This window comes from Rhipicephalus microplus, chromosome 10 (assembly GCF_043290135.1).
Source record: "Rhipicephalus microplus isolate Deutch F79 chromosome 10, USDA_Rmic, whole genome shotgun sequence".
NCBI classification, from domain to species: Eukaryota; Metazoa; Arthropoda; class Arachnida; order Ixodida; family Ixodidae; genus Rhipicephalus; species Rhipicephalus microplus.
The window spans coordinates 67,281,145-67,296,664 of record NC_134709.1 but is presented as its reverse complement, the minus strand read 5'-3'; the positions used below and the strand labels follow the sequence as shown (position 1 = coordinate 67,296,664).

The following is a 15,520-nucleotide window of genomic DNA, read 5'->3' as shown; positions in this document are numbered from 1 at the left end:
GTGAATCAGCCCCTGACATGGCAGTTGAGTAAAGGTTTGCAGAAATCACCGCTATACTCGCTTGTAGCAGAAGAACCGACGCGCAAATCTCTGGCGCAAAGAAACTGCAGGTGAGCGCATTGAAGAAGACTGTGTGGTCATGTAGATGTCCAAAAAGGAGAAACAATTAAGAAAATCTCTAATAATTATTGGTATTATTGCCAACGAGACAGACGCAGTCTTTGCGAGTCCCTGAAACAGGCAACATAACCACAAAGGCATTGCTTGGGTCAGTAAGCGGCCTTATAGAAACCGGCGTAACCACTTACTGGGAAGCAATAAATGAGAGTAACAAAGCAGTCACCTTTTCAGAGATTCTACCCCAGGCAGCCATCAGTTTTACAAGCAGGAACAAGCTGAAAGCCTGCAATGTGGCTGCACATGCTAAGCAAAAAAAAAAAATGTTTGAAAAGATGTGCTTTTTAAACACACAAGTGGTGCCGTACTTGTGTGTCATTGACCATTTAGAAGGTATTTGTGGAATACATGTACGGCATTGACCCTGAAAGGAATAATGCAGTTTACATTAAATTTCACAATGTAACAATTTCAGGGTCATTGTTACATGACACATCTTGCATGTGTTACCTAATTTTTTTTTTATTGCAGTTAAGGGAAGTGTCTTTAGCTTTGGTGATGACTGCTTATTTGTATGACATGGACTGTAGTGTTTTAAAGCTGACAATTTGTGTCTCTCATAATCATTTGGTGGTTTTGGGACGTTAAACCCCACATACCAATCAATCAAAGCTGACGATTCGGTGGTGTAGATTTATTTAATCAAGAGTTTTTCAGACAGTTTTGTGCCCGGGGAAAAACATGATACAATAAAGCAAACACTTTTGAAAGCTTTTTATAGCTGCTGCAATTTGTAGTGTTTGACTGTTCCACTGCAATGCGACTCATAATCGCATCATGGTTTTATAATCTGAAACTCGGAATAGTGAAGTAATTGTTCCATTTTGTATTGGAAAATGTGGCTTATTATCCTCAATTGACAGCTCTTATATCAAAGGCAGGAGAGTTTCCCCTTGTGCTGTATATTGCCACATCTGGATTGGGTTTTTTTTTTATAGTAACTTTGCATACTCTTGGGGTGCCAAGTTCTTTGCTGACTGGGAACATCTAAGAAAACTAAGATTTTCTTTATTGCTTTATATTAGGTACTCACACAACCTGCAAGTGCCCGTTGCAAAGCAGTAGCGCACAGACAAGCGTTTCAGAGGTGACGTGCATTCACGCTCACGCACTGCTGTATACAACTGTACGCAAGTGTCGCACAAGGCTTAACTGGAATTTTCTTTTTATCTGCCTGCATTAGAGCTCTCTTGTATTCGTAAGCATTATCTTTTTGATACCTCATGTGTAATGATAAAACAGCACTCAGTGAGTAAATACTCGGTGAGTAATTTCGGTATAATAGAAAAGAAAGGATAGTGGGGTGTGGTGGTGGTGGGATGGTCAATGTTATCACACAATTGCTAATAAACACCAAGAAGTGCAGTGGGCTCGTTTTATTAGAGTCATCCAGTTCAGCCTTTCATTACTCCACTTGTGCAAACAGAGAGCTTTGGAAAGTTGCGAAAAGATTGAGGGTGCGAGAGATTGCAGTAAACTGTAATGCGTTGGTACTGTTCGGCACAACCCCTAGTTTCGGTTGCCGGCTATTGACAGCTTGACTAATCTCCAGAGGGGCTTCATGTTATTCTTGAGATGAATAATGTGTTATCTTGTCTGATGACTTCTGTAAAAATTCTCATGTTGGCATCATTTTACAGTGAAAGCTTTTATGAGATCACAACAAGGATCGATTCTGTTGTCCACTGTCTGTGTCCGTAACCACATGCATGATGTACGAAAAAAAAAACTAAATAAATAAAAAAATGCCGAGGACACAATGGCAATCGAACCCGGGCCCCCTGCCTGCCAGCCGGGTATTCTACAGCAAAGCCACGCCAGGGCTGGAAACTTCGTTGCAAACTTACCCTATGCAGGCTTAATGTCAGGAAAGAAATCATCTTAATATGAGTAATAAAGCCTTTAAGAACAGCACATTAACAACCAGGTGTCACAGAATTCGAATCGCATAACGAGTTGGTCATTGAATGCTCCAACCCATTACGAAAGCTTCAGGTGTAATTCTTAATCGTAGGCAGCCACTGCATCAAGGAATTGCACAAAAATCTTTGCAGATGTGTAGCGGGTACCATGCTTTTCTGAAGAATGATAGAACAAAGGCACTGTGGACGCTTCCTCACTACACAAAAATTTTGATGATTTATGGCGTAGTGGGTACCATTCATGTGTGTCTGTAGTAGTTACTCCAAGAGTGTGTAAAAAAAAAAGAAAAGACTCTCTTCCTTTTTCTGAAAGAGCGTCCTAGAAAGGACGCTCTTTCAGCTTTCGCTGCGTGTTCTGCACAAGCCTGGCATTTTTTTTTTTTAGTTTTATAATCTTGTTATTTGCTCGTCTTTAAGCATTGCACACATATGCTTAGAACAGTCAATTTCTTGTTGCTAAAGCAATCGGCCGTCTCCCGTTTGTCAAAGTTTACAACGGGCCATTTTTTTGTGATACACTGTTATCTGTGTAGCAAGCATTTGGGCTCATTAAAAAAACTGTGATGTCATATTGGCTAGAAAGTGAGGGACCACTGTTTTAAACATTCTGTCAGTTCACCTTTATTTTCTTTGCAGGCTTTTTGCCAATATGCTTTCTGTTATGGCACATACAATCAGATTCTCAAAGAATAGGTTTATGTCTTGACATCTTTCATATACTCAATCCACAACTGTGCCATGGGGCTGTTGCTCAGTGTAGTTTGTAGAGACAATAGTTTTTCATTTAATTTTTACTTGTATAGATCAATCAGTGTTCCGTTGTGTATCTTGAAGTTTATGGTCAAGTGCTTTTCCCCACACCCCTTTTAATGTTGCTATTCTGAAAATTTTTCCTGGCATCTTTGTAGCTTTTATTTAAAGATTACTTTGTTATGCTTTTGCCAAGACCGCACCTGAACAACATCATATCCTTCAATTAGTCGTGAGAGTGATTCTGAGATTGTGATTGTGCATGGTTAGTTTCTTGAATTGTACATTTAGGAACTTGGTATTATCATTCAGAGGGAGCTTCAATAGTAATGACATTGTAGTTTAGGGCAAGTTCAATCCTTCAACAATGCATGATCTGTTACTGTGTACTTAGCAGGCAACATTGTGTAAGCTGTGCTGTTGTACAAATTCAGTTAGGTCATACTAAAATGGCTGAAGGTAGCTGAAAGAACGCTACATACATTAATGAAGTTATATACACTCCAACCTTAACATAACGAATGTGGATATAACAAAATATCGGTTATAACGAAGCAAATCAAGCAAAGTCTTCCTATAGATATAGTGTTAGGATTACATCTTTATAGTAACGAATTTTCAGTTTTAAGGAACTTATTTTCGTGTAAGATGCAATTTTGTTATAATGAGGTTTGAGTGTACAATGTATACAGACACGGCAGAAGTATATCTCTATTATGATGTAGCACCAACTTTTGGGGGCATATGCAGAACTGGCTCATTTGGAAAGCACCTTAACGAAGAAAGCAAGAGTATGATGAAAGTGCATGGGCTCAAGATGAAATATACTAATGAAATAAAATATATTGACGTTGATTATGCAAAAGCTTTCTTGAGAGAGTAGAAATGTTTGTATATCTTATTTTAGAATTACTTTGATCGTTCTCCAGATTCCTTCGTTTAGTACTCTAAATAACCTTTCTAATACTCTACAGCCCTGCAGCTTCTTTGGCAGCTACAACTTGACTATTCAGTCAATAAATTGATCAGTCCATTAGCCATCAAACAATGAGATGCTTCTCTCATGCTGTTGCCTTTCTGTTTTTGCTCTCCTGTGGCCCAGCTCTTTGAAATGGATTTTGAATGCCTGTCCTCACTCATCACGCTGGAGCATCTGAACCTGAGATGCCTCAAGCCAGACCTGGCTCACCCGATGGGCGCACACTCTCAATGTCCACTGCCACCAACGCCACCGGTCACGCCCACCTTAGCTGGAGCTCAGCCATCATTTGTGTCTCGCTCCACGCCTGACATCACACTGGCACAGGTGTGTGGATGTACATTAGAGTACGCCTGCAAGAAACGCCTCCTGTGGTTATTTTTCACTGGCTAACAAAAGGTTGAAAAGTTATTGCTTAGTGCAAAACTCACCTTCCTGTATTGGAGTGTGATCACAAACTGTAATGGTGTTCATTATACAATATCAACTTACCATACGTAACAGCACAGTACCTTATTTACCGTGCAGCACATTGTAGAACTTACCGTACATATGCTTACCGTACATTTGCCAACATTATCATACAATACCTTACTTAGCGTATAGTACACAATAGAACTTCTCATACATTACCTTACTTACTGTATACATAGTATGTTACAGTAATTGCTAAGTACCACTCTGTGCTTATTTAGCACATAGTATGTTATAGTATTTACCGTACATTGCATTTGCATTAAGTATATACAGTCAAACACGGTTATATCGAACCCACATATATAGAATTTCTGGGTATATCGAACTCATAAGTTATCCCCTTGAAATTGTTTTCAAAAAGTATAGAAATTCGCGCGTTTATATAGAACGGTATTTTTACCCACCTTTAGATATATCGAACGCCCCGCGAGCTGGAGGTGTGCTTCGGCGCTTCCCCCCCCCCCCCCCCCCCCTCCTGCGATCTTCGGCGGCAGCACGACTCCACGCGCGACTTGAAAAGTGCTCTTTGGCACGCAGCACCCGGCGACCTCCGTGTGGCACCACCCCTCCGCCTAAACCCCAAACGCTCAAAAAAAGTTAAGGGCGAGAGGGCTCGGACTGCACAATCTCCAACTTGCAGAACAGCCTTTTTTTTTTTTCGTTTTCCTTTCTCTCTCTCATGCTTTCTCTGCTTACCCATTGGCTCGAAGAGCAGGCATGAAGGAGCCGCTGTCCTCCTCCTTTCACCTTTTATTTTTATTTTTTGTTGCTTTTTTACGAGTTTTGATCAGGCAACCACAGCCCGCGCCTCTTGCTGTTGCCCTTGCAGGTGGCCATCACCTTGCGAGCGCTGTGTTGCTGCCGTTCACGTGTCGCCTGCATAGCACTGCACGTGCAGGATTTCTCTTTTGCGTGCGTGGTGTGCAAAGCCGCTGCGGATTCTTGGAATTGTCGACTTTTCGTGTACCTATGGCCAGCGTCAAGAAGCGCAAGACCCTTGACTTTGTGACGAAGTTGAAGGCTATTCAGCGTATTGAGGCGGGCAAGAATCGTTCGACCGTTGCGGACGACTTCAGGATACCACGGAGCACTCTGAGTACCTTTTTGAAAAAGAAGGCAGATATGAAGGCAAAGGCGGCGGAGCAGCAAACTTCAGGAGCATGTCATGTGCGCACTTCTGTCCCCGGGAATGTAGAAAAGGCACCCTATTCTTGGTTTTTAGAAGTGCGCGCAAAGAACATGCCGGTGGATGGCCCGATGCTGATCGCCAAGGCCAAATGGTTTGCCGCTGCACTCAGTGAAACAACTTCACCGACAACAGCGGGTGGCTTCACCGATTTAAGCCACGCTACAACATTATTGGCAAAACCAATTCTAGCAAAAGCGAAGCTGGCAAAACCGATTCTAGCAAAAGCGAAGCTGTCAGCAGCCAGGACATCCAGCAGTGGATGACGAAGGAGTGGCCGGAAATCTCCGCGAACTTTTCTTCGGTAGAGTCTTCAATGCCTGGGGAGACATGAAGACGGACACAGTGGTCAACTGCTTCCGCAAGGCAGGCTTCGATACGGCGGAACTTGCGGAAACCAGTGAAGACGACGATGACGAGCACATAGATGACGCGTTTCGCGAGTTGTCATCCAGCTTCCCGGCAGCAGTTCTACACGAAGTGTCTGCGGATGACTTCGTAGAAGCGGACTGTAATGTCCAGGCTGACAACACATGTGATAAGAAAGATCATCCGGTCGAGGCCCTGACTACACGCGCCTACTTTGTTGCTGAAGTGGCGGCAGCATTCGGCATGATTTGCTGTTGTATCGGCCACATGAAGTGAACTGGGCTTTCACACCTGGACAGCCTTGATAAGATCGAGACTAGTGTCTTCAACATTTCAAAAACGAAGAAGCAGGCCAAGATCAGCGATTTTTTTTTATGAAAATAAAACATTCTGTTGCAGTGTGTGTGCAGAATCAGTTGTTATTTTTGAACGCACCTATTGTAAGTGATAGTCCGCTACAAGTAAGCTCTCAAGGGCCTCTGTTTTTTTCTTTAGAATTTTTCATATATTGAACTAATTCACGATCCCCTTTGAGTTCAATATATCCGTGTTCGACTGTAGAAGAGCTTACCATACAGTATCGTACAGTACCTTAGTTACTGTATATTCTATTATAGAACTTACAGTGAGCATCAGAAATTATGCTGGAATGCATGATGGCACACGTTTAAAGGGCGGACATGTGTCACCTGCAGATCATATTTTGACGATTGACTACTGTGCTTAATGCACACGTTTAAAGGGCGGACATGTGTCACCTGCAGATCATATTTTGACGATTGACTACTGTGCTTAATGCTGATGTTGTCTTTGGAATGTTAATTGTTTTTTCGGGCATAAGCTTGCAATAAAGATTATAATATTACTCGTTACTCACGTAACAATATTTACCAGTCACTCTAGCTGCTCATTTTTTCACGATCACCGCAATGTGTTAATATTATTTGCACACCTCTAGTTGTGTGCTGTATGGGGTTGATAGTTGTTAGGATGGTCACTACAATGATGATGTAATCCTGTTCATATTTTTACACTTGGCCAGCTAATTACCGTAATGTCTCTCTTTTTATCTCGCAGAACATGCCCTTGCTCCAACCTGTAGCACCAGAGCCTGCAGTGAGTGTGGTGCCATTTCCATTCAGCATCATGAAGTTGCTCTCCAAGTGCCAGCAGACTGAGATCCTCTTCTCCACCTTCATCCAAGGTCAACATCCTCTCAAGCTGTATGGTTTTATTAGACCGCATGCTGAGGTAGCACACTAAGGACGGGGACAGAGGGGACAAGAAGGAACCCGTCTGAAGTGCGCTACTTCATCATATGGTATAATGATCAGTCACTAACTAACCCAGCTCTCAAAATTATTGAGCTCTACCGTTTTTTAACGTTTGTGATCATATTTAGTTTAGTTCTTCCTAGAGTACAGTCATCGTCTGCTAAAAAGATTTCTTTTTTTTCATGCTAATGTACCGTGTCTGTGCGCATAGCTTTCGCTCATGGCAATTTTCACGAGGTGCTAAAAGAGCATCATCATGTAACATTTGTAGTGGTTTTCAGGCAGTTGAATTTTGTATAAATGTCTAAAAGCCATCTTAAGAGACCTCAGAAAGGCCTTACCTCACTAGTGCTTTGAAAACTCACAATTTTGCTTTTGGCTAATAAGAGCGTATTCTGTTTGTTTGGTTGGTTGATTAGTCAAGTTTTTAAACAGCAAAGCTGTTGGACAAGTCGTCCTTTGTCCGGCGAACCAAAACACTCGTTCATGTATGGGCTGCAAAAATCGGTAAGCCCCACTACTGAGTAAAATGTGAAATTGAGTTTCTTCAAGACTAGAAGCTCCATTGGTTAAGTAAAAAAGTATAATCATGACGAGTGCAATAACATGGCCAGCGTGCACTCTCTTTGTCCTCTTCTTTATCTTCTGCTTCGCTCGCAGAATGAGTTCACTGATTTGCCCGACGTGGAACACAGCAACTTGGGTGAACAAGAGAATGAGTACAAAGAGAGGGAAGGAATAGAGAAAGACAGGGGAAGAGAGAGATAAAGGAAACATCTCAACCTCAAAGAAAAGCTTGAATACTTTCATAAGCAACCTGGTGTATATTGGCTTTGTCAAGGTAGCAGCATGCATTGGAGGCGTATTCAAAAGTGATAGCAAAGCCAGTAAAACAGCTCTCAGAAGGTGAACAGTCAAAAGAATAGATTTTCCATTCGTGGAAAGAAAACTGTGCTAGTCTGTCCCTTTTTATCTTTTTCTAATTGTCAAAATAGGGTCGTGCAACAGATTTATTGATAAAATATGGTAGCAATTTATTCATGAGCATATTTATTTTGTACTCGTGTAATCGAGTACTATTAGTCTAAATACTCTACTTGAAAGCACAGTTTTTACCAGGCTGAGCAAAATAAATGCTTTTTCTTGTTCCTTTCCTATTCATTATAAGTATATGTACTTCATTCAGTGTTTTCAATCAACATATTAGGGCATACTTGGCATGTCAGCATTTGGTTTTTGGGAGCACTTCTGATAAGACGAACTCCTGATAGGACGAACAAATGATCGTGGTCCCTTCAAGTTCATCCCGAAGGGACTCTACTGTATGCTGCCAACAGTCACAGACCGCGGACCAAGCCTATGGCTCTTCTCTGGTACTCCTTGTGGGGGTGCTGACACTCCCTGTAAAGCTTTTTGCGCCTCGTGGCACACGTGTCCCGTACAGAAGCCGCATTCAGTAGTCGCAACTACCACGTGGTAGGTGGTGTTGTGTTTGTGACCGTTGATCACCTCTATCATCATCATGGTTAGAAAATGTTAGCGCCAGCAGTGACGCCTGGCAGCACGCAAAAAATAATTTGGTCTCTTTTGGTGTGGGGCGGTAGCGCGAACGGTTGCCTCCAGTGTTGGGTCTGCCGTGGACGGCATCGCGGACCGCCTGGGGTGGGCCCACGTGGTGAGTCAGGCGTTGGCGACACTGCCTTGTTTGTCATGTTGTTGTGTGTTGTTTAATATTGTGTAAGGATGTCTTAGCATGTGGATCAGGATAATAATTCGGCTGATGATATCGTCAATCAAAAAGAAGTCAAATAGTTGTGTGTTGTTGTTTGGAACGCACCGACTGTGTCAACTGTGTCCGTTCACTCCAAGAGCATGGTGCTCTTGCCAATACCATCAGACTCCACATCCTCTAGACAGATAAATATATGGTGCTAATTCAACAACGGCCGTAAGTCTTGCCCACATCCTATGCAGCTGGCACAAGGGACAGTTTCATTTAGACAGTGTTGGAGGAAAATAAGAAAGGCTGCTTTGCTTTTCAGTCAGGCAAAAAAAAAAAAAGAAAGGAAAGAAATATCAGCTTGAAAGAAGGCTTTGTTACTAACCCCAAAAGAAGTTTATTTATTACTAAGGAAGCCCCTTGTCACCCAAGAGGGGAGAGGGGGTGAAGTATGCCTCATACGTGGATGTAACAGGAGGTTAGGGGAGCACTGCAATGACCCTTCCCCCTGAAGGGCAACCCTGTGCACGCTTGAGACAGGCATGGTAGTATGCGAGTACACTCAAACCTTGATGTAACGAGCCCAGATATAACGAAATTTCGGTTATAATGAAGTAAATGAAGAATAGTCTTCTAATGTATATATACTAAAACCTCATAAAAAATGTACATGTGCCATGAAAATACTTCGTTATGTCCAAAAATTTGTTATAAATGATTATTTCCTACACTCTATCTATGACAAAGTGATTAGTCATGGACTTAGTTATAAACCATAATTTGTTATATCTTAATTTGTTATACCAAGGTTTAAGTAGGGTTAAAAATAAACATTTATAATGAATTTTCAGATATAACAAACTTTTTTGTGTAAGATGCAACTTTATTATAATGAAGTTTGGGTGTTATAGTAGCTGTCTCAGGTATCACCAGAAATTATCATTGCCTATTACCTCGCGTGCCATATCATTTTCATTCCTATATAAGGCAAGAATTTCTGTCTCTGTTCTTTGCGCTATTTAAATTTTACGTGATTTCTTGTGCTCTTCTCAGCTTTCTTGTATTGACTTGAGGTGGTGTCATGTTGCGTAGGTGTCGTCCTGACTAGTTTTATTACTGGGGCGACATGAGCTCAAAGCTGTCCTAGCCGTCAAACTGTCTACAATACTGGCCAGAATCTGAATGCACCGAATGACAGGCTCACGCACCATATCGTGCACTTACAGAGCTGAGGCCCCTTGACCCGGACGGTGGGAAAAACCACCCCGTGGACTGCGAGGGGCGTCCGCGTCCTCAGCCGAATGACCTTCTCTACGAGCAGCTACTGGACAACCTGCAAGCAATACATGATCGCGAAGTGCCACTTGGGCCCGAGGAGCAGGCATTGCTGCCAAACGAGATACACAACCGCCCACGTGACCAGCACGCTTATCCCGTGCCATTTGCTGTGCCTCCTGTGCAGGCGACTCCTGTTGCGTGAGTGGCCTTTATTTTCTATATAGGTGTCTGGTTAATATATCTATGTGCGTGTGTCATATGTTCCTTCATCTCTTGTCCTCTGCCATTTCTCGTTATAGACATTCTGCCTTGAGAGAACCAGAAGTAGTAGTAGTAGTAGTAGTTGACTCCTGTTGCGTGAGTGACCTTTATTTTCTATATATGTTTCTAGTTAATATATCTATGTGTGTGTGTCATACGTCCCTTCATCTCTTCTCCTCTGCCATCTCTCATTATATACACTCTGCCTTGAGAAAACAAGTAGTAGTAGTAGTAGTAGTAGTAGTAGTAGTAGTAGTAGTAGTAGTAGTAGTAGTAGTAGTAGTAGTAGTAGTAGTAGTAGTGTAACTACTACTACTACTACTATTGCTACTGCAGCGACAGCAGCCACTGCAAATTAAATTCAATTAATAGCATGACTGAGACCTCTCCCTAAAACCACGACTTGCTGTTTGCCTGCAGCCCCTTCAGCCTAACGTGTGCTCAGCTATTTGTTAGCGTCATTGTGCCATGCAATCCTTCATTGCCGTCTGCTGTACTACTCTTAGCTCAGGCTCCATTCTGTTACTCCAAACAGCACTGCCCTAGCCGAATGTCGAGAAAGTAATGCGATATGTATACAGCTGTATCATCACTTTCTTGCTACGAAACTGAGCACAAAATGATAAAGACAACGAGGGGGGGGGGGGATTTTCATGTGTATGCATTATTTCACATTTATATGATGTTTTGTCCGTGAACGACAAATGGCTTCATGTCTTCTCTCTTCGCAGCTGGCGCTGCTTTGTGGCCAGCTTCTCCAGTGCCAACAGCTCTTCCGGAAGTAGCAACTCTTCCACTCCCAATTCGCATGTGGTTCTCACCTTCATTCCTGCCACATTTGAAAACCTGCAGCGCCTCATGAGGCGCCCAGAGGATGAAATCGCCTCTCTTCAGGCCGAGGCTCATCCCACTCATGGCAGTTGCAGCACTGGTGGCGTGCCGAAAGACTACGCCATGTTGCAGACCGAGTCCTCGTCCGAGCCAGCAGCCACCAGCAGCTTTGACCGCGAGGCTCCCACGTCATCGGCCGCAGAGGATCTCGCCACTGGTGAAGTGTGCGACTCGTACGATGGGATGGAATCTCATGCTTTTCGGCAGCTAACGAGTTCGCACTCCGACCCGGCGCTGTCTTCACGCGGCGCCGAGAAGCATGAATCGTTGCCACGGCAACGATCGGCTGACTTGCCCGACCTCAACAGCCACAGTCGGCACAGGACCTCAACGCCGTGCCCAGAAGTCGCAAAGGACGACGATGGTAGTGCATCTCCGAAGTCGCAAGAAGGCGAAAGGCCCGCTCTCCACATGGCATCTGTGAGTCTTCCGGTGTATGTCTACGACGCGCCGGTGTCAGCGGTGATTGGGCGGCTGGTTTACCAAGGTGGCGTGAGGCAATGGAAGGACACGTACCTTGACTTGACGACACGGTCGGAAGAGAATACACGAGCTGGATCTGAGCCCGGTTGGGTGGAGTACAAAGCAGATGGCTCAGAAGGTGTGTTCTTTAGGATCGTAACTTAGCCTTCACTATAATTAATGACCTTGATTGGTCTCTCTACACAACATAATTAAATGCTCTGTGCTTTTGTATCGAAAACGTTTAACCCAGAAGGTTGTCGAATTCCTTTTCACTGCTCTTGCATGTCATGGCCTCAGCCATAGAAAACCGTGTGGAATATCTGTAGCTTTTTGTGAGCATCATTATTCTTCCTAGTTTTGTGGCTCGACGATGTCAACAAGTACTCAGCAAGTATCCATGACCATAAGTCTAACATCCTGAGACAACTCTTGTATAAGTAAAGTACATTGTTTTCTAATATTTATGTGCACTACATGCAATCCTTTTATGTGTGAGAAGTCTTAAAGCGATACTACGACATTAAAGATTTGCCGGTTTTCCTTCAAGTGCACCTCTCTGCATCACTCGTTTTCTTATTTGTTCCAGGCTCGCCTTATAAGACCATGTCACCAGAGCCCAAATCAGATGACTCTGAGCTTGGCAGTGACCGCTTTCCAGCTAGAAAACACTGTTCACGCCTGCGCAAGGCTTTCTCCAAGAGCTTTGTGTATGGATTGTTCAGGTGAGTTACATTTACAGTATGAGTTATAGATGGGTGAGAAAAACAAAAGCAAGGAAGGGCGCAGACTTCAAATGACTGTGGGAATGAGTAAATGTGACATGAAAAGTTTCGTATTTTCCGGTTATTTGTTTAGCGTACTTGAAGACTGTAGGCCCATGCGCTGGCTCATACAGAAAGTGGGTTGTAAGGGAAAACACGCAGGTGCCTGACACTATCACATTACTCCTATGGTCCAGACACAGAAACAAAGATTCGGTGTTTTCTGTGAGTGAACAGAGAAAAAAAAAATGTTTAGATGGATACACACTGCCACATTTTTTTTTTCAAGTATTGTTATCGCCCTATTACACGTGTAAGTGCTGCCTTGTGCAAACCGCGCCGATGGATTAAAAACCATCGAGATAATCTTGAAACCTTCTCGCTCTATGCAAACATTACAGTTTCTTCTAGAACTTACGTGGCCGCTAGTGTAGCGCTGGAGTATTTGATGGCACATGTATTAATGCCGATGCGCTTCACCGCTTGTCACATTATCAACGACTGTCACCCTGTACATCGCTATCAGTGCCAGTGTGTATTGCTGTAATCTGACTTTCCGTGTACCGGCCACAAGTTCAGCAAAATAAACAGCTTCATCTTGGACATAAAGACTGCTGCCCTCGTCAACGTCGCGACCGATTGACGTTGACGAATGTGGGGGGTTGAAGCTTCCACTGGCCCTTCTACATAGCTATAGTAGTTGAAGGGGAACTTAAAAAATTCTGGCTTTTGCTGCTATATGTTGCTGGGGGTCCATTATTCACAACACGGCACACCGCTTGCTGCAGTGCGAGATGGATAGACTGTAATTAATTATGCTCTATTTATCACTAACCAGTCAGTTATGTTTGGGAAAGCTTCGAGGAGGACCAGCCATCAGGTGCACTGCAGTCGAACCCCTTTACAAGATACACTGATACAAGAGAAAAATGGGTATAACAGAAACCAGTGTGCCTACATTGAAATAGAGGTTGATAAGAAAATGTACACGGAGTACCCTGCTTATCAGAGACGTCTCTTATAAAAGAGAAGAATTGCTAACTGGTGCACGTCTCTTATAAAGGGGTGCAACTGTAACGCCATCTAGCACGTGAAACAACACATGAAACTGCGACGCACTTCCATACTGCCTGCGTCGTATGCTGGTGTTCTTTCGCTGTCTGCATGTGCTGCGTCGTCATTGTTATTATCATCATCACCATCGTCACCTAGTGGTAGCAACGCCTTTCTTGGGTTCCCCACTTTTTTACACGTAGATCGCAGGCATGGGCTCTTGAGCAGCCACCGAATAGTAGCCTGCTGGCACAAGCGCAACAAAAGGGCATTGGTCATCATCATAATAATACTAACTGCGTCAGGTTTGAGCTCAGCCCCAGTGTTGACATCTAGGGGGAAATTGGGGGTCACCTTCAGGTCACCTTAGATGATGTTGATGTCATGAACTGGTGTAGACAGGGCGGCATAATGCACACGAACTTCCAAGGCTCACATAAATTACCTCTCAAGCTATGTTCACTGTTGAGATTCAATAGATGATATACCTATATTCATGGGTATGGATCCTGCAGGCTATCTCCTCCGTGAAATTTTGTATTGCAACCCTCTTAAGGCGGTTTCAATGATGGAATGATTGTAGGACGAAAGCAGGGACAGCAGAGAAAAGCATGGGTAAACTATAATTGCAGCATGTGTTCATTTCTATAGTAGTCGGAGACAACTAAGTCCAAAGAAGCAACGCCCAGACGACCTACATGCGGCAGCTGCTTGTCTCTACGACTGAAAAAATAGTTTCGCTCATGCACTCAGCAATTTGTCACGAAGACGGGCTCACTGGTTGTCATGCTCATTAAGTTCGCCTTGAGTGCACACATGTTGGTTGTGGCCTGTGTGCCCCTGTGAGGTGGAAAGGCCTGAGAGTTCTTATGTTATATCCAGTTCTTTTGAACTATACAGTTCAAATTTTAGGCAAGTGCCTGTTTTGTTCCTTTCATTCCTATCGCACCTCTTTCATACACGAGTATGAATTATAGGTTTGGAATGGCTCATATAATGTTGTTATATAGTGCCTATAAAAGGTTATTTTTTAGCCTTTGTGCTTAAATGCCGGTCATCATCATCATCATCATAAGCCTGACTACGTCCACTGCAGTGCAAAGGTCTCTTTTATGTTCCGCCAGTCAACTCGGTCCTGTGCTTGCTGCTGCCATTTTATACCCGCAAACTTCTTAATCTCATCTGCCCATAAATATCTACAAATGCCTATTTATAAAATCAGGGCATATATGAACACTACTTAGTCTCACGTTCTTGCTTTCAAGTGCAGTTTGAAAATCTTCATGTTACCATGCAACATTGACTCTTTGTAAGTAATTCTATGGGGTTCAGCGTAGTTTTCTAGTTCAACCAACTTGCAGGAAACGACCACCAGCAGCACCAGCTGTGCTGAAAAGAGAGAGACCCAAGAGTGTGTTGATTCTACAATGGACAACAGAGTCACCGACCGTGCTACAGGATAAAAAGAGAGAATGTGTTCTGCAAACCATTCGGAAAAAGGGCAATTGCATTGCTATGTTCTGTTGGTGCCTTGATGCCATTATAAGCAATAGCATTTGTTGCTTTCTTGTTTTTGATACAGGTTGTGCACGTCTTTGTTTACAAGCTATTTGCATGCTCTGTAAACGTTTATTGTGCCCTACATTTAGGATGTTGGAGGCCTAAAAGGTTTCTTTGCCTGCCTTTTCCCGGTGCCTAAAACATGCTTTTTTAATGGTTCAAACGCCAGCCTTTGTACAATATTCTTACTACTATGCACTCATTATGTACAACTAATATGTTCAATAATGATCATCATTAATTACTTTTTCCTGACTGAAGCTATAAATTAGAAGCCAATAAATGCTCGAACGATGCCGACTAAGCATGTCTTTGGAGTCTTGCAGCCATCACTCACGGTTTGCAATTGCTTGTGTGGCCATGGTCTCTCTCTGAGCTCTGGCTCCTAATCTTTCTT

At 43.2% G+C, this 15,520-nt stretch overlaps 1 protein-coding gene across 4 annotated transcripts in view; it reads left to right on the top strand.

Annotated features, from left to right (window-relative positions):
• Positions 1 to 15,520, top strand: part of LOC119180943 (KICSTOR complex protein SZT2-like) — a 290,449-nt gene that overhangs the window by 120,892 nt on the left and 154,037 nt on the right. For all 4 annotated transcript variants that reach the window (XM_075875777.1, XM_075875778.1, XM_075875776.1 and 1 more), the window contains exons 22-26: positions 3,952 to 4,155; positions 6,938 to 7,064; positions 10,081 to 10,330; positions 11,125 to 11,885; positions 12,336 to 12,471. In XM_075875777.1, coding sequence (XP_075731892.1) covers positions 3,952 to 4,155; positions 6,938 to 7,064; positions 10,081 to 10,330; positions 11,125 to 11,885; positions 12,336 to 12,471 — 1,478 coding nt within the window. The remainder of the gene's footprint in view (positions 1 to 3,951; positions 4,156 to 6,937; positions 7,065 to 10,080; positions 10,331 to 11,124; positions 11,886 to 12,335; positions 12,472 to 15,520) is intronic.